The sequence below is a fragment of the Phalacrocorax aristotelis genome, chromosome Z (genome assembly GCF_949628215.1).
Source record: "Phalacrocorax aristotelis chromosome Z, bGulAri2.1, whole genome shotgun sequence".
Classification (NCBI taxonomy): domain Eukaryota; kingdom Metazoa; phylum Chordata; class Aves; order Suliformes; family Phalacrocoracidae; genus Phalacrocorax; species Phalacrocorax aristotelis.
In genome coordinates, this window is record NC_134311.1 from 78,345,062 (window position 1) to 78,364,059 (window position 18,998).

Genomic DNA, 18,998 nt, shown 5'->3' on the forward strand with positions numbered 1-18,998 from the left:
CAAGGCATGGGGTGGAATCAGCTCTCAGGTTCCAGAGCTTGTCCCTCATCACTGTGGCATCTAACCTAATGAAGGGAAAAGGCAGAGTCTCCTGAAGATGAGCCAGGAAATATTTGTCAACAGCTTGAAATGAGGCAGACCAGGGAGGGACAAGTCAAACACAGTCCCAGGGCTGTGAGTACCCTGCACACAGTAGAGGATGCACACGTGAAAAGGGAAAGAGATGGCTGCAAAATAAGCAAAATAGTGTTTCCAGTCATTTATTTTGAAATAAATAAAACACCGTGCTATCTGATCCTCAATGTTCTGGAGACAGGAAAAGAAGTTGCCTGAATAGAAGAGCTTGAGGTACCATAGCAGACTTGAAAATTATAAGCTTAGCACTCAGAAGGAACTTCCAAAAGCACTGGGTTTATTCCAAACATTAATTTAGAGGGAAATGAAGTGAAAAGTAAGGAAAAATTGGAAAACACTGAAAGAGGCAGACTGCTGCAACACTATCAGAAAAACACCACACTGAAGAAATCCTGGAAGAGGGTCTTTCAACAAGAGAGAGGGGTGTGCAATGCCAACGACACTGGGGAAACCAAGGCTTGGAAGCAAGATCAAAGCATCTGCTTGGACAATAGAAACAGCGATACTAGAATGAAACAAGATCAAAGGGAAACTGGAGATGAGGAAGACAGCTTGGAATGGGCTGAGGACTTGGAGATGAAAGGGCAAGAGGGAGCAAAAAGACAATCATATACAGCCACATGGCTTCTAATGACTCTCTGATTTGGGAAATACAGGAAATGTTAATCTAGAGCACCTAGAGGAACCTTCCTGTTGTAACTAGAATAGATGGCATGTGATGTAATTATAAATTTTTCAAAGCCAATTCAATGGAGAGGCCAAACCTATAAAACTGCATGAGGTAGTGAGATTTTATCTTCTGTAATAATGGGTGTGTCCTAGGGAAATGGCATTAGGCTCACATGGAATATATTCTGTTGTCTGCAGTTCTGCAGGGAAGATAATTCTCTCAATGGCTCCATCATCCTCTGATTTATCCAGCCAACGGCCACAAGGGAACTTGAGGCACTGTCCCAGTGATGGGGCATCGATCTCCACCCATTCCAGAAACCAACCAGTTGAATTACCTGTTGTTGGAGAGATAACAGTGAATAACCCACAAATCCTTTACAGACAACAGCAAATGGATCATTGCATTCCAGACTTCTGAGAAATAAGTATTCCTCTCTTTTGCCAATGGGAAAATAGAATAAATACCATAAATATAATTGCAAGCGATTGTCCAGGTTTGAGCTAATGTGCATTCCTATATGTGTCAGGTTAAAGATGTGCATGTGGAAGTGCTAGTTACTCCATCACTTGGAGTAATTTGCCTTTGTAATCAGACAGAGTAGTTATCAACAAGCACGTCCCTTGGTCCAACATAGGGAAGGAATCTATGTGTCTTTCCACCTCTTCCTTCGTTTTAAGTAGAGACAAATCTATGTCTAAGAAGCAGCTAGGACCTGATAATAAAAACAACAAAAATATTGATAAAAGAAATGAGACAAGTCTATATGTCCCATGTGGAACAAGAAAAGCTACCAGGCTTTGCGACACATGAGAAAACTATCTGAAGATGCGGCTGGAAAACTAAAGAGTCTCTTACGGAGAAAGAGGTTGCAAAGGTACCTGCAAGTTGCCACCACTGCTTCTATTGTGACAGCCATGGGAACCGTATTAACATCAAAGATAGTAGCAGCAACAGCCAAAGTGACAGCAAGGATCTGTCACTAAAGGGTAAATTACATTTGGGGTCTTGAAGGCAGGTTATTTTATACAGCAATATGCCTAATGCACTAGAAATACTACATTACAAAGCAGATTATCTTACCTTTATTGTCATGGCCTATCTTGATTTTTTTCAGGTTTCCAATGTCCACAGACTCCACTGTAAACTCATCTACCTTCCCACGCTCAAATTTGTTCTTGTTAATCTTTGAGGCCTTTAGGCTGACTATCCCTGTTGTGGTGATGCAAAAGGACATTGTTCAGCATGTGAAACAAATCCGCTGGGAATGTCAAGAGTAGAAGTGGTCAAAATGTAAAAAATGGCCTTTCATCTCAAGATCTAAGCTTTGTCCTTCCCTCCCTCTGAATCCAAATCTGTAATAACACCCAAAATATACATAATTCCTTTCTTGAGGGATGATGCTGTTGCACTGTGTTCACAGCTAAAGAAATTGGTCCTACCCATCAGTCCCCTGTCACTCTCACAGGCATCTGAGTCACTGCACACACCGCTCAGCTGCTTCCAAGAGGATTTGCTCATCAGCTGATTAAGTACTTCTGGGCCACTCAGAGAGTGGCAGAGAAGAGCTGGATTTCAGGAGCATGCTGATTCATCACTGAGGAAAGCAAATCATTCACCACTTTCACTACTCAGTAATGCAGTCCCAGTCAACAGTGCCGTTTCTATAATTAAAATTAAAGCCTTTAGATAGGCAGCTGGTGCAAATCAGCGTCGCAAAGTTTGACAGTGATTTACAGCAGCTGGTGGCGTGTTCCCAGCTATCACGATGAATGCAGAGAGGAGACAGTGGGAACATGAAGTTGTGCTAAAAAGGAGCTAGGAATGGGTATCAAGGAAACAAAAGGAAACCATGACCCATCTTTTCAGGTATCCAGCAGTGAGGTGCTATCCCGTTCCATCACGTGAAGCCATACCTGTATCATCTTTGCTTCCATAGAGGGTGATGAAGACGTTGGCATCTGTCCCAGCATTCTTCTTGTCCCCTGTTTTCACTTTCACGGTGTACGTTGTTGATTTAGCTGTCAGATAAAATATCTTAATTTAAGAGTGTGAACTCTGAGTAGAGATTAACTCTACTTTTAACTGCATATGTGTGTTTGGTTTGTGTTTTCTTTTGACCAATTACACCCATGTTGTAATCTCTAATTCCTGTTGTATGCTGTGATATCTCCGGGGGTGAGCTGGGCTATGTGGTTGCTGAGTCTTCTACTGCTCCAGTCATTCAGTACATTGTCTGCATTTCTAGAGATAAGAAATGTGCTCAAGCCTTCCCATTTGCTTCCTAGGAATCCATAAGGCTCTTTAAATTTGACTCTGCCTATAAAGATATTTCATTTTAAAAACTCCATAACACCACACCCCTGCCGTTATTCTAATAGCACCAGATAATATATACGTATATAACACATACTGGAAAGTGTGTGCATGTTGACACATACAGTTCATATTCGTTACACACCCTTCAAAACAGAATAATTAGGGAGGTTTCTATTGCACCATCATTGCAAGCACAGTAAACTCATAAAAATTGTGGAAAAGTCTAATATAGTCTTGACCACACTGCAAAAATCTACTCAAGCTTTCCAAATCTGCACCTTTCTTCCATAGTTAGACATATGTTTCCAAAATGCTGCTCAGCCAGATGGTCTTCCTTAACCAAAGGGCTATCCAATTTGTGGAAATTTGTTAGCTATCCAATTTGTGGAAATGATTCATGTATTCAAAAGCATCTATGAGGGGAGTTTAAGACCTTTCACTGTCAGTGAAGCCAATGAAAGTGCTGGGCACTCAGAGTCTTCCAAAATCTGACCCAGGAGTGTATCATTGCTCTTGATTACTGTGCAACATTATGTACAAGAGCAACAAAGTTAATTTGGAAGACAATGGACACAAGCAGCAAGATGGAAAGTGAGGCAAATTTAGGTCCCTTCCCTTTCTCTGGTCATTTTTGCGCTCTCCTTGGTCTCATGTTGAAATGTTTAACCATTCCAGTCCATGACTGTGAAATGGCTGGGATTTTTGCCTTAGATATGAGCAACAAATGTGCATTTCAGCTGAGAGATGATGCCTCAACATGTTATCCATCTTCCTGGCTTTCTCACTTTGGGTCTAATTTTGCAAGATGATTAAATCCCCTAAAAATGAGGAGTGTCCACTCCTTGCTGGCTGATATGCCCTTCACACTTCACTCACACCTGGAAACTTCATGGTTGGGGCAGGATTACTTATAGCCCAGTGAATGCTAACTGCTAATGCCCTCAGCAGTGCTCATAACTTTGTTCCTTTTCAACCCCACACTGGAAGAAATACAAGGCTAACATAAACCTTTCTGTTCCAGGCCCAGCGTTGCAAGAGACTGGCCATCATTTTCCGAATCTTTCTTTACAAATGCTTCATCCACTGGGACCAGCTCCCTGACAATCTGACCGTCATCTTCCTCAACTGCTAACCACCGCTGGCATGGAAAATAATACCTACAAGAATGACAGCAGCACCCAGCACTTACACAGGACTACAAAGGCTTTAATAACATAAACAAGCACAGATCAGAGGCTACTTAAGAAAACAAGATTACTCAAAGCTGAACAATACATCTGTTTTCATACTTGAGCTCTGGTATTTTTTGCAGAACTAAATCCATAAATAGGTTAGTGAGCACTTACTGAAAAGTGCTGTTTCTGAGCTGTCAGCCCCATATGATTGATTCCTTTTAGTCTTCACTCCCAGAAAAAGGTAAATACTCAAGGGAACCTCCAGCCTCCCCAGGATTTTATGTTTATGAAAAGTGGAGCCATCCTGAGGTCCTTATGAGCAGCCCCCCCCTTCCCCCCCAAGCATTGTGCAGCTTCTAAGCACGTTACTTCAAGCATGTTCCAGCTCAAATGCAAGTCTACATTTCAGGTTTCTAGCAGCCTTGGCTTTGCTCATCCAGCTGCCTGTGAAAATCCTGGGAGTTTGCTTAGATTAGGACTTGCTTTTGGCCTAGATCTTTGGATTAGGTACAAAAGGCAAAACGTGAGGTCAACGACTTCCAGAGTGGAGCCTTGAATGGAAACACATGCTGTTTCCCAAACTGCAGGGATGTTGGGACAGCAGAACCCCACACAGAGGTACCCCAGCATGGCCCCACACTCAGTATAACAGCACAATCATCACAAGGCTCCCAAAGGACGCCTGTTCCCTGTGAATTGGTCAGGTGCTACAGCAATGCCCTTCTGCATCTCCTCTGTCTTCCTGCAGTTCTGCAGGTGCCTGAGAATGTGCCCCCTTTTCTGGGTGTATGAAAAGGGTGCGACAGACTGCTCACGTGGTGCTCTCCTTGAGGTCAACAATCTCTACCCTCTCCAGGAACCAGCTTGGGCTAGCACCAGAGTTATCATGGCGGATCCGCAGCTTCTTCAGCTCACCCAGGTCAATGGCTTTGATGGTGAACACATCCACCTGCACAGGAGGCAAGAGGTAAATGACTGTTTCCCAGAAAGGGGGAAAGAGAGGCAGTAACTGGGCCAGAGTAATTTTCTTCCCTTGAAAACAAAAGGTGTTTTTAAGTCTTCCTTGCGTTCTTAGGGTAGATGTACTAAAATAAATAACTACAGAGCTCTGAGCTGTCCCGTTACACTCATGCTTGGCTCCTGCAAGGCAGTAACAGCCATGGAGCTGCACAACCTTTCGCCCCTTTCTTTACCTCCTCACCATTTCAGCTTCTTCTAGGTTTAACTCATCTCTCCTAAATCTCATTCCTTTCAGGCTTACCATTTCCCCCCACATTGAATCCCAGCCCCAAGGAGAGAGAGAGAAAATCTGGAGAAAGGAAGACTTCCCCTTGGTTGAAGAGGATCGGGTCAGAGATCGCCTGGGCAAACTGGATCCTAGAAAATCCATGGGCCCTGATGGGATGCACCCACAAGTGCTGAGGGAACTGGTAGATGTTCTTACCAAGCCACTCTCCATCATCTTTTAAAGGTCATGGAGGACAGGATTGGTGCCCAAGGACTGGAGGACAGCAAGTATCACTCAAAGCTTCAAAAAACACAAGAAGGAGGACCCAGGAAACTATAGGCCAGTCAGCCTCACCTCCATCCCTGGAAAGGTGATGGAACAGTTCATCCTGGAGGTCATCTCCAGGCATGTAGAGGACAAAAAGGTTATCAGAAGTAGTCAACGTGGATTCACCAAGGGAAGATGATGCTTGACCAACATGATAGCCTTCTATTATAGTGTGACTGGCTGGGTAGACAAAGGGAGAGGAGTGGAGGATACCGAGCGGAGAGGAGCGGCTCATGCACCAGAAGCTGTGCTGCCATCCAGCGAGCCCTGGCCAGCTGGAGAGCTGGGCCGAAGGGAAACTCATGGGATTCAACAAGAGCAAGTGCAAGGTCCTGCCCCTGGGGAGGAACAACCCCCCGCACCAGCACAGGCTGGGGGTGACCTGCCAGAGGGTGGCTCTGCTGAGAGGCCCTGGGGGTGCTGGGGGGCAGCCAGGTGACCCTGAGCCAGCACCGGGCCCTTGGGGCCAAGATGCCAACGGTGTCCTGGGGTGCATGGAAAGGAGTGTGGCCAGCAGGGCGAGGGAGGTTCTCCTCCCGCTCTGCTCTGCCCCAGTGAGGCCACATCTGCAGGGCTGCATCCAGTTCTGGGGCCCCCAGTCCAAGAAGGGCAGGGAGCTGCTGGAGCAAGGCCAGCGCAGAGCTGCCAAGGGGATCAGGGGCTGGAGCATCTCCCTGGTGAGGAAAGGCTGAGAGACCTGGGCTTGTTCAGCCTGGAGAAGAGAAGCCTGAGGGGGGATCTCATCAATGCCTATAAATATCTGAAGGGCCGGTGTCAGGGCGATGGGGCCGGGCTCTTTTCAGCGGTGCCCAACGCCAGGCCAAGGGGCCACGGGCACAAGCTGGAACACGGGAAGTTCCACCTGAACATGAGGAGAAACCCCTTTGCTGTGCGGGTGCCAGAGCAGGGGCACAGGCTGCCCAGGGAGGCTGTGGGGTCCCTTCCCTGGAGACATTCACCCCCCGCCTGGACGCGGCCCTGTGCCCCTGCTCTGGGGGTGCCTGCTCCAGCAGAGGGTGGGACGGGATGAGCTCCAGAGGGCCCTTCCAACCCCACCATGCTGGGATTCTGTGACTTTGTGAATCTGGAACTGGTCACAAATGTACTGACCCCATAGAAACTCACCTGTGTATCTCCATGTCCTTTATTTCAAACCACAGAATTTTTTTCTTTTGTCCTTTACTACAACAATGAGGTTTATTTATTAGCTGTATTAGTGTGACAGGATGGGCCTTGTTATCATAATACTTTAAACATCTTAATGTGATTAACTTGTTCGTAGACTTTGGGTTTCTACTCCCAAGAGCAGAGAGTATTACATTTGCAGTTTGGAGCTCTTCCCACTGAATGAAGAACCATGTGCAGGTTGCAGTTTCACCAATGCCAAGCTCATAAATCACAGCTAACAGCTTATTTAGCAACCTTCAGCTTTTTTTTTCTGATCTTAGGTTTTCCACAGCAGATTATCTTTCCATAACTATTCATTATTCAAAACTACTCCTTGAACAATTCCTGGCTCTAATACTAGCTTGTTAATTGTTCACAAATACTTTTATGGCAAATATTCAATCTGTAAAAGATGTTCTTTAATTGAATTTGATTATAATGTAATTATAACCTACCATGTGATATTGCTTTTACTCCCTGACTGGTGGAGTAGAACATTTAGATTCTAAATGTATTTGCAATCTGAAAACTGACATACTTAAACGGCCTCACAAATGCTCTCAAATATTTATTTAAAGTTTGTGGTTTTCAAGTATTCCTGGCAGGAAACACTGTTACCAGAATGCTTACAGGAAGGAGATGCAAAAGGTGGCTCTGATGTAGAATTGGTGTTCATCTTATTATTAAAATGAATTTCCCCTTGAAAATGTTTTGAGGCATTTTCCTTTAAATAATGTATTTAGGAAATAAAACACATCTGAGCTTTCAGCTGAAAGAAGCAGCCAAGCCTTGCACAGAAGAGACTGTAATGAATGGCCAGCATAACTGAAAGAGCTCTGCCAGCCTTCTGCTCGCTTGAGTGAGTAGAGTTCATGCATTACCTGGCCCTTTTCAAACTTGTTGAGATTATTCGACCTTTTCAGCTGGCGCTCACCCGTGTCTCCTCTTCCTATGCCATAGATGCTCAAGAAGACATTAGCATCCGTCCCAGCCCCCCACATATTCCCAGTGAGCACACGGACTTCATAAGTATTCTCTGCAAGTAAAATTGAAAAGGGAGATCAGGAAGAGCACAGAAATAGCCATATTTCATCAGACCTGTGGCGCACCATGAAAGCTCGTAGCCCAAAAATGCTGGCACAGTCAGCTTTAAGAAAGGTTTTTTCTGGAGTTTGTTAAAAGGTTTGCATGTGTCGTAAAACATTGAGGGCTTCATATTTCTCCAGCCCTTGCCATTAACCAAATAAATAGTTAAAACCTGTTAAATTCCTAGCCACAGTGGTAACTTGTGGGACTCACAACCTAGGTTACCCAGAGAAGCCTTGGAGAATCCTATAGCAGTCCTTTAGGATACTCCAACTTCAGGCTGTCTCCTCCATACTCTGCCTGAGTTTAACCACTGTCCTTTCCTCCCCAGAACTGATCAACAAACGCACAGTGTAACCTAAACTGCAAGCCTGGGGCAATCGGATGGCTGGGGGTCCATAAACAGTCCTGCAAAGCACCACAGTTTGGTTATCATCCTTCATGCAACTGCTGTATCCACACACACACGCGTTCTCTCTGATACTTACCCTCCAGGGAAGACTCCTCATCAGGCACCAGCTCCACCACAAGCTCCTTATCTCCTTCATCTTTAGCCAACCAGCGGTGTGCTACAAATGTATAGACTTCCATTACTTCTTCCACCTTGGTCTCCTCTTCTTCCTCCTCATCAGACTTCTTCTTTTTTTTCTTCTTTTTATCGGAATCCTTCATTTTTGTGGTAAGCCGCTTCAGCGTGACGCTTTCCAGGAACCAGCCATCCCCGATGCCTTTCCCATCATGGCCTATCCGGATCTTATAAATCTTGCCAACATCTGCAGCCTCTCTCTGTCACCAAGGGAAAGTCAGCACCCAGGAGAATGTAAGACATCTTAACTTCATGAAGTGTATTCTTAAAAATGGGGATCATCGCCTCTATCACCCAAAACCATATAAGCAAGAATAAGATCAATTTCATATGCAAGTTTACCTTAGATTTTTCCTTCCTATTTTATTCTTTCATAATTCCCATCACCAAATCTCATCTGAACAGATTGAGACGAAGACATTCAGAGCAACCATGGTAAGGATAGGAGCTGAAGTCTACCAGGCTCCCTACTACACCATTGCTTTCCTCAGCGGTATTGTCTCTATGTTGGCATTAAAGGCCAATATGCCAAAATATCATCCTAATTCATCAGATTCCTAGTGCCTGAGTCCTTTTTGAGATGAGGACAACTACAAGGATGTCATGAGGTTATGCAGAGAGAAAAATAAAAGAGTCAAATCTCAACTAGAGCTTCATCTGGCTACTGCCACAAAAGACTATATCAAATGTTTCTGTAAATACATTAGCAACAAAAGGAGGGCTAAGGAGAATCTCAGTCCTTTACTGGATGTGGGGGCAAACAGTGACAACGGATGAGGAGAAGGCTGAGGTGCTTAATGCCTTCTTTGCCTCAGTTTTCAACAGTAACACCAGTTGTTCTCTGGGTACCCAGACCCCTGAGCTGGAAGGTGGGGGGGCGGGGAGCAGAATGAAACCCCCATAATCCAGGAGGAAATGGTTGGTGACCTGCTACACCGCTTAAACACACACAAGTCTATGGGACCAGGTGGGATCCACCCAAGGGTACTGAAGGAGCTGGCAGAAGCGCTCACCAAGGCCCTTTCAATCCTTTATCAGCAGTCCTGGCTAACCAGGGAGGCCCCTGTTGACTGGAGGGTAGCAAATGTGATGCCCATCTACAGGAAGGGCAGGAAGGAGGATCTGGGGGACTACATGCCAGTCAGCCTGACCTCAGTGCCAGGGAAGGTCATGGAGCAGACCATCCTGTGTGCCATCACACAGCATGGACAGGACAACGAGGACATCAGGCACAGGCAGAATGGGTTTAGGAAAGGCAGATCCTCCATGACTACCCTCATCTCTTTCTGTGACAAGGTGGCCTGCTTAGTGGATGAGGGAAAGACTGTTGATGTTGTCTACCTAGACTTTAGTAAAGCTTTTGACACTGTTTCCCACAGTATTCTCCTGGAGAAACTGGCAGTTCCTGCCTTGGGTGGGTGGACCCTTTGCTGGGTAAAAATCTGGCTGGATGCCCAAGCCTGGAGAGTTGTGGTGAACGGAGCCAAATCCAGTCGGCGGCTGGTCACAGGTGACATTCCCCAGGGCTCAGTGCTGGGACCAGTCCTGTTTAATATCTTTATCAGTGATCTGGATGAGGGGATCGAGTGTGCCCTCAGGGAGTCTGCAGGAGACACCAAATTGGGTGGGAATGCCAATCTGCCTGAGGGCAGGAAGGCTCTGCAGAGGGACCTGGACAGGCTGCATCGATGGTCTGAGGCCAACTCTATGAGGTTTAACAAGGCCAAGGGCCAGGTCCTGCCCTTGGGTCACACCAACCCCAGGCAACGCCCCAGGCCTGGGGCAGAGGGGCTGGGAAGTGCCCGGCGGAGAAGGCCCTGGGGGTGCTGGCTGACAGCCGGCTGGGCATGAGCCAGCAGTGCCCGGGTGGCCAAGGAGGCCACCAGCCCCCGGGCTTGTGTCAGCACTGGGGTGGCCAGCAGGAGCCGGGCAGGGATGGGGCCCCTGTGCTGGGCCCTGGTGAGGCCCCACCTCGAATGCTGGGCTCAGGTTTGGGCCCCTCGGGACAAGAAGGGCCTTGAGGGGCTGGAGCGTGTCCAGAGAAGGGCAGCGGGGCTGGGGCAGGGTCTGGAGCACAAGTGTGCTGGGGGGCGGCTGAGGGGGCTGGGGGGGTTTAGCCTGGAGAAGAGGGGGCTGAGGGGAGCCATTACTGCTTACTACACTCTTGGCACAAGCCACGTACTTAGCATAAGCCATGAACCAAGCAAGCAGTAATGAAGGTACATATAGGACTCATAATCTGATCTCTAACACAGACCAATGGTTTTGTCTGCCCTTCTCCCTGCTTTCTTCTGAAAAATTAGAAGAGTACTTTCTCTCTTTGCTAGTGAGCAGAGAGGGTACAATCATTAGTGATTACAACACACCAGTGGCAGAAGGCTGTATCAGTAAGGCTTCCATCTCTCTAGTCAATACAGCAGCTACAAACCCTCATTGGTTTAGACTATTCGTCTGGATCACTACCTAATGAAGTTGGAGAGAAGGTTTTACTCCATGCAATCCTTCACCAACCAATTGTTTCTGATGATTGTTTATGCTGTTAGGCAGTGTTTATGTTATGAAATTCACAAACATTTGCTTCAGGCTGAAAACTGGCAACAAAACTGGCATATAAGGTTTCACTCTAGAACCATTTTTTTCTATACTAAGTTAAAACAAAATCAATTGCACACAAGATGCTTATCAGAAAACTAAAATTGATCCAGCTGTTCTGACATAAAGAATGTGTGTCTTCTTACACCATTTTACCCTTAGATTTGCTACAATCATCCTGCATGCCCTGTCTATAACTGATGGCATTCCCTATTAGCATGTAGCTCACAGAATCTATTCTTGCCCATATATTTTGTAAAAGATTGTATCTTGAAAGATATAGAGGATCTGTCTATTAAGGTTTCAGAGCTTCTGCCTTGTATGCTTATAAAAAAAAATCACAGAAAATGGCCGAATTAAAGTCTGGCAATAAACATCTGAGAGAGGATATAAACATAGCTATGTAAACAGAACACTGTACATGTTTTTATTATAAATCTGATATTAGATAATAGCTTTTACTTGTAAATTTTGGAAAGCTAATTTCCTTTAAAATCAGAGAAATCTAGTCTTAGATTTATAAAGTCTTAAGAAAGCAAGCATTTATAAGGTGCTAGTCATCTTACATCCCACAGAACTCATTACAAATGGATAAACATTGCTAGCTCCGCTCTATAAAGCAAGAAAATGATGCAGGAGGAGGTGAGCTGATCTCAAATATACACATCACTAAACTGTTGTAAAGCTGTGGATAAAGGTACCTCCGTTTGGCCAGTGACAACAGGAAGGATACCCCAGTCTTGATGATTCAGGGGAGCTTCCACAACTTCCACGACTGTGATGAGATGGATCCCACCTCTCTAGGACTGCAAATTCACAAGGAGACCTAGGCACCACTGAGCTGAGCTTGTGCTATGAGCACATATGACAGACGTGCCTTAAATCCTGCTTACCTCTGGACTCTGTGCTTTGCTGTCCAGGTGTTGGTGTCTCCTAAGATTACTTCAGTACAGAAGGATGTGGGTCCCACATGCCCAGCAGCACATCCTGTCCTTGTTCTAACACCACATCAGGGAAAGAACTAAGACAATTCCTTTCCCTCCCCCCCCTTGGTTTCTCTGGAAAGAAAGTCCAAGCAAGGAAACCAGAAAAGGGTGGCGGTCCAATGTAGCCAGGTCCCACTCAAGAGAGAATGCCCAACCATGCTGCTGTGCACACTCTGCTCAGCCTTGTCAGTCCAGGACCTCTTATCCTCTGGATAAGCCAGGTCCTGGCTCACACAGCCGGCTTATGTCTAAGGCTTTTCATCTCTGCAAATACTTGCTGTTGGGATGCTCAGAAAGAGTTGTAGACTCTGCAGTATAAACCTAAATGCTGGCCAGACTGATAGCTGAAGGAGTGTGCTGTACAGCTTGAGCACCGTGACTGTGCAGTGCTCACTGGACTAGTGATACAGACAGTAAAATCCATGAGGCACTCACGTGTTCACTGAAATTACAGCAGCAAATCTCTGCAGGGTTGGGCTGACAACATATACTGGTGGCCAAAGACATGTGTGACCACAGGCAAAACCAAAATTCCTTATATTCTGTATGGGGTTTCTTTTTCCCCAACTAGATAAAGAAAAGGGACAATAACCTGTGGTCAGGCCCAAAATATAGGTTTAAGGTCTTTTAAGATCTAACGTGATTACCTCCTTTTGAAAGTAAAGGTAAACAAATGCTGCTATTAGACCATATTCTTCTATGATACCTTTGCTACCAGTCACTCAGAAGATAACAGCCACTACACAAAACACAAAAGCTCCCAAAAGAAATACAAAATCTCCCCAAAATAGGGACAAAGAACAGCAGATACCAACAGACCTGGCAATTTGGTTAAAAAGTCGATTGTTTTCTATGATTGGGCCAATTAACCTGTTGATGTCTCAGTTTTGGCTGGTCATTTCTTTCCCCTCATAGAAGTGGCAAGGACTGCCTTCATCATACCTTGAAGATATCTGTGGCTCCCCGTTCAAAGTTGTTCGATCTGTTTTCTAAGATGATCAGCTCAGTTTTGCCAGTCTCACCATAAATCTGCATGAAGACTTTGGCATTGGTGCCTGCGGCCCGCATGTCTCCAGTAACCACAGACACCTCGTAGTTTATCACTATTCAAAAATAAAGCAATTAGATCAGCAGAGGAGCTCAGATAATAACATTCCTGAAGGCTCAGGTTCAAAATCAAATTACTTTGTCTTAACAAATGACCACGTAGCTAACCATTTGCTGTTATCCAAAACAAATGTGAGATAACACAACTCTTCACTGAGGACCAGCCTAATAGTTTTCCCTTTTACAAGTATAAAGCCAGTGTCAGAGGGGTGCAAAATAGATCCTTAAATGGGAAATTCATTTCAGTATTAAATATGGAGTGGTTAAATGATCATCTTAATACGATACAAGGGAGGGAGATACAGAAAGCAGAGGGAAAATACATCTTTTCTCAGGATCCCAAGGCAAATTTTAACCACAAACTTAAAAGAAAACAAATCTACTGATAAAAGTCAAATAGCAAGTAGAGATTTGGTACTTATTTATCAAACAGCGTCTTTCTTCCAGGCAATGGGGTAGTACAAGCAGGACAGGACCTGTGCTTGTGCAAGACTGGGGCAGGTAAATGTGAAAAAAGCAGAACCCACCAATATTGTAATGAAGCAGCACAGCACCTTGTGCTTTGGTACACTGCCCAGGGTGTAAAGATTTCATATGATCTCAGGAAATTGAGATGGAAAACTCAATTATGTTTTTCCAGCTGTTTTAGAAAAAAAATACAAAAAGCAGAAAAATCTACTTCCCTCAGCATATAAGCTCTTTGAACAGGGATGTTTTGGTTTTGGTGTCTAACACAGTGGTGTCCTCATCCTTTAAGAATACTAGTAATACAAATTTAGTCCTAGTTATAAAAAAGCACACATTTCTTCATGTGTTTTATCTCACATTTCTCAATAGGGACAATCTCACTTGGGTAGAGCTCCACCTCAACCCTGCCATCAGCCTCATCTTTGTCGAGCCATCGGTTGCAGGGGAACATGTACTGCCTTCCCTGGACTGGAACCGTGATCTGGACACTGGCCAGGAACCAGCCAGACCGGAGACCCACGTTATCGTGTCCAATCAGGATTCGGTTGATCTTTAAAAAAGCAAACAAAAACCAAGAGGCCAGAAAAAAACCCCAACACAACAGAATTTACTTAGTATATTAAAAACTCTTTCCCCTGGCACCCTGTTCTTTCATCATGTTCATGTAAATAATTTGTATATGAATTTAACTATAAACTTAAAACACACTCTTCACATGCCAGCATGTATGCTAGGCTGCCAATGTAACAGCCTCTACAAAATGTATTTCTTAATCTTGAATGCAAAGGTCAGCGATTCTTACATCATATTCAATCCTTAGCTATATATTGATTCTGAATTCAGTCACTTGCATGAAGCACAGAGCCACCTGCAATTAATTCTTACCTTTCCAATATCCATCGTGTCTAGAGTAAACTCATCCACTCGACCACGTTCAAAATAATTGCCTAGATCGTTATCAGAGACTAAGAGAGGCTCTTTGCTGGAGTCTGCTTTTTCACCATAGAGTTTGATGAAAACTTTGGAGTCTGAGCTGGCACCTGGGATATCTCCCGTCTTCACGCTGATGTGATAACTGACATCTAAAGTGAGATCAATGTACAAAATACAGATACGTGAGTGGCATTTCCAGTGCTCAGCCAGGCTATTGGCTTCAAACAGATACAGGGAAGGGGGGGCTGCAGCTGCAGACAGGGAAGGACTTGCTCCTCCATTCATGCATCCAGCATCTTAGGCCACACTGGATAAGCTGTCACACCTTGGAGTTATTCACCAAAATGTAAGAGGTGAGACAGTTACGATAAAAAGCAGAAAATATTCTGTATGCCTTCCCCTCACTGTTAGGTGATTACCAAGCCGTAAAAATGAGCTTGGGCAAGTGAGGTGATTTCACTTTTTTTATACTTACAATTTAATTCAATAGCTTTGACTTTTTTTCTAAAACAAAACAAAAAACATCTCAACTTGAGCTCTAAAAGCACTGCTTTCTAAAGAAAATTGTAGTATTGGTGCCCTGGTTCTCCAGAAAAAGACAATATAATTTTTTTTGGTGATTTTCTTCTGGGAACATAATGTTATTCAACAGAATTTATTCTGCTAAAGAAGTGGCAATTCAAGAGCCTTCAGAGAAAGCTATATGAGAAAGCAATTCTTAAATGAATCTCGACATAAAAAATAATTTTTTTTGCCTCCAGGTATAATGTTGCAATTATTCTCTTTTATGCAGATTAATCCCATTCATAAACCTTGATTTAAGCATCAGAGGCATTTCCCCCTAAGTGACCTACTGCATCTTCTTGCAGAAGAATGGCAAAAAAAGCCCAGTAGATTTACTGTGAACTGACATGAATCATGAAGTAGAACAAAGCAAGTATAAATGTGCATACACAGCTCAAACCCAGACCTTCCTTTTTCCAAGCTAAACTCACTTTTTAGCATTGGTGACTCCCCAGCTGGCACTAATTCTCGGACAATCTGACCATCATCCTCATTTTTGTCAAGCCATCTGGTTTACAAACAGAAGTAAGTTATCTTTGAATTATTAGGACCTATTAGACCTTTCAAAATCTAGGCTGGCCCCATACATAGTAAAAATCCACACCATAGTCAAAAAGATATTTTTACAGGACTCTATCTCTGTTAACTTCACAGAAGCTTGACCAGACCCTACAGCAGTCACACTTTAAACCTCCATTTTTCCAAGAAAAGAGATCTTGACAGACCTGCTCACGGTAGATAAGCATGTGCTGTGATGTCCACCTGTCTGGAAAGCACAAACTCCATAGCCACAAGTTATTCTTGTAAACGGGCAATCTCAGTCTCTTGAAAGCATTGACTTTCATTGACCAGAAACACTTGCAGCCTTTATTACCAGGCTCCTTTATTACAACCTTTACAGCATCTAAGTTAGTAAAACCCCCCTTTTTTTTTAGTGTTTGCTTACTCTAGTTTATCATCACTTTTCCCTTCCTTTCAGATAAGTATATAACCCTTTTTTGTCCACCAGAAATAAGATTAATTTTGCTGTTCCCATTTTCAGGGCTGGATAGGTGGAGGCAGCTGGCACCAGCAAAAGGAAGGATTTCCTTTGTTTCTCAACATTAATCTAATGATCCAACTAAACTAATTAAGAAGAAGTGCCAAGCACAAAGCAAAATGTAGCACGATCTCAAGGGGGAAAAATCTGAAAGGAAAATGGAGGGGAACAAATTGCTAATCTGGTAATCTTCACAGCTGTTCCTTCAGCCTCAGGCACGAAGGAATTACAGGCCCAATCCCATCATACACCATACAGCAGCCGTTGTACGACAACAAGGGCGCTGGCAGAGGTTTCTCACTTTCCACTTCAAACTCAGACTGCTGCAGCACTCAGGATATTCCTGTAAGCATCAGCGTAAGGTCAGGTCTCCCACAGCGGTGCACTGGGGCCACTTCAGTCCCTTAATGTCGCAACATGAGAGCAGGTGCGGTTCCCAGGAAGCCTGTTTCTCCCAGGTACAGCTATCAGCAGCAGCACCTTCTGCAGTTAAAAATACTGCTTAAAACCAGTGGGGGTGAATGAAGGACAAGTGAGCAAGCTCTGGCAGGTCACATAGGTTATTTAAGTTGCTACAATAATTCCCAGAACTAGAAAGAGAAAAACAAATCCCCAGAAACTGTTTCTTTTTAAAGGCAGGCACACAGCTATGTGAATGACACCAGACCGCAGAAGACCTGCTTCTGCTCAAACACATGCAGCACAGATGTCCTGCAGGCTTTCTGCAGTGCCGCTGTGCCACGCGCATCCTCTTTGGCTGACCCTCACACTGACAACGAGGGGAGCTCACTTCCCATTTAAGTTTCCACATTTGATTTTGCTGATGAGCCAGCACACACGGAAACCAGCAAACGACTCTTATAACAGGGATCTGGGCAGATGGACAAATGCTCACTGAGAGCTGGATCAGACTTATAGTATCTCACTGGTAATAAGCCAGCACAGCTTACTATCATGATCAGTTGGACTCGACATGGTGAACAAGAAGTAACCAAATATTTTGGAAGACCAAGGATGACAGGTCTCCATTTCATCCACCTGAAGGAAGGTTATCGTAGTCTCCTATCCCTTCCCACGCACAAGAAAACAATAAACACAAAGAAACCATGCAGAAAAACAGCACTAGGAGAGAAATCTTAAGGTGAGCTAGAGCCAGCTGGTCCCAGAAGCACTAGCAGCAAAGTCCCCATGCAAAAGAGGTGCACACAGCCCCACCACAAAGACACACATCTCCATTTGCAGCTCCCCTCTAAACTTCAGTGGGTTGTCGGGTATGCATTCTACCCCGTATTCTTCCCTTTCACTCTGTAAAGCAGGTGGCCATGTGCAGATGGCTTGAAAAGGGCTCAAACATAAGTCACCTATGAAGGTGACAAATACGTGAACATGTGATGATCATACATACACCATGTGAGGGCATCAGGTGCAGTGTTGTGCCTCTGCGGAGGCTGAGAGGTGTAGTGGGAATAGAGGAGTAGAAAAATCTGTGGGGAAGACCATTAAATTGATGTAAAGAATTAAGCAACAGTAGAGTGCAAGGAGGACAGAAGAGCAGCATGCCAAGACATCATGTTGTCTTAACAAAGGAAGCCTTTATTGATGTTTTGGGGTCGGGAGATTTTTTTACCTGTTAGAACTGGTCCTTAATACCTTTGTATCATGTAGTTCTTGATATTGGCTCAGGATTCACATCCTTGGACAGGTATCCAATGGCTAGGGGAACCACATCATCCCAAAAGTCAAGATGCTTCTGTGTACCTGGATGTTAACTGGGAGGACTCACAAAATTCAAGCCTGACTCCACCACCCCAGGACCAGTGGTTTCAGTGCGGCCTTCAGGAAGGCAGGAGCTTACAATGTAGACACACTTTTGCTCTCCTGCTGCTGCTTTTTGTGCCCCGCAAGCTGCTGTTTATGCTGCCAGTGTACGTGCTGTTGTTTTCTGTCACCTTTGCCATTCCTGACATTTTAGGGAATTGTGGGGTGTGTCTAGGTGAACTGCTTCTGCACCAGGGTAGCAGGACAAAAATACATCCCACAAGAAACAGATCTTTGGGCGCAGCATGGAAAATGTTAACGGCTTCAGCAGTGAGATGCACAAAAGTATTAATGCAAAAAGGAGGACACCCCACTAGACAGAGAAACTCCCTCCACCAATGTTGGTAGCTACGGATGGCAAGGGAGTGTGTCTTGGACTGGAAGAGGAAGGGGGAGGTTCACCAGCAGAAGTGGATTAAGGCTCCTTACTTTGTTTCAGCCAAGGAATAGCCAGAAGTGGCAGAAACACTATTTTCTCACAAAGATGACTTTAACTAGTGACAGAGGAAGTATGCCTTCCCTTCAGCACATATGCTGCAATATCCTAATTTTACTTCAATGTAATTCCAATAGCGTATCACTGAGCACCAGATTGCAACCAGGGGTTTATACTCTTACATTGAACACAAATGGATTGGCATATTATAAACACATCAGGCTGCAGAAAATAGAATTTTTCAGAATAGTGTCATCGTATTCTGAGTACAAAAGACCTGTCAAAAATCTTTCATTTTACCAGAGCTCCCATATGATTTCAGTGCCTGTAATTCACATGCCACTGTGGGTTTTGCAAGGGTG

The 18,998-nt window shown here is 44.6% G+C and overlaps 1 protein-coding gene across 1 annotated transcript in view; it reads right to left on the reverse strand.

Annotated features, from left to right (window-relative positions):
- The window catches only part of LOXHD1 (lipoxygenase homology PLAT domains 1), an 85,199-nt gene extending 67,461 nt beyond the window's left edge, over positions 1-17,738 (reverse strand). Inside the window, exons 1-11 of the mRNA XM_075079003.1 lie at positions 15,775-17,738; positions 14,732-14,928; positions 14,204-14,396; positions 13,214-13,374; positions 8,596-8,893; positions 7,903-8,057; positions 5,115-5,248; positions 4,133-4,281; positions 2,722-2,826; positions 1,889-2,017; positions 978-1,142 (exon numbers count right to left, since the gene is read on the reverse strand). Of these exons, the coding sequence (XP_074935104.1) occupies positions 978-1,142; positions 1,889-2,017; positions 2,722-2,826; positions 4,133-4,281; positions 5,115-5,248; positions 7,903-8,057; positions 8,596-8,893; positions 13,214-13,374; positions 14,204-14,396; positions 14,732-14,928; positions 15,775-15,784 (1,696 nt within the window). The 5' untranslated portion in view covers positions 15,785-17,738. The remainder of the gene's footprint in view (positions 1-977; positions 1,143-1,888; positions 2,018-2,721; positions 2,827-4,132; positions 4,282-5,114; positions 5,249-7,902; positions 8,058-8,595; positions 8,894-13,213; positions 13,375-14,203; positions 14,397-14,731; positions 14,929-15,774) is intronic.
- Between the last annotated feature and the right edge of the window lie 1,260 nt (positions 17,739-18,998).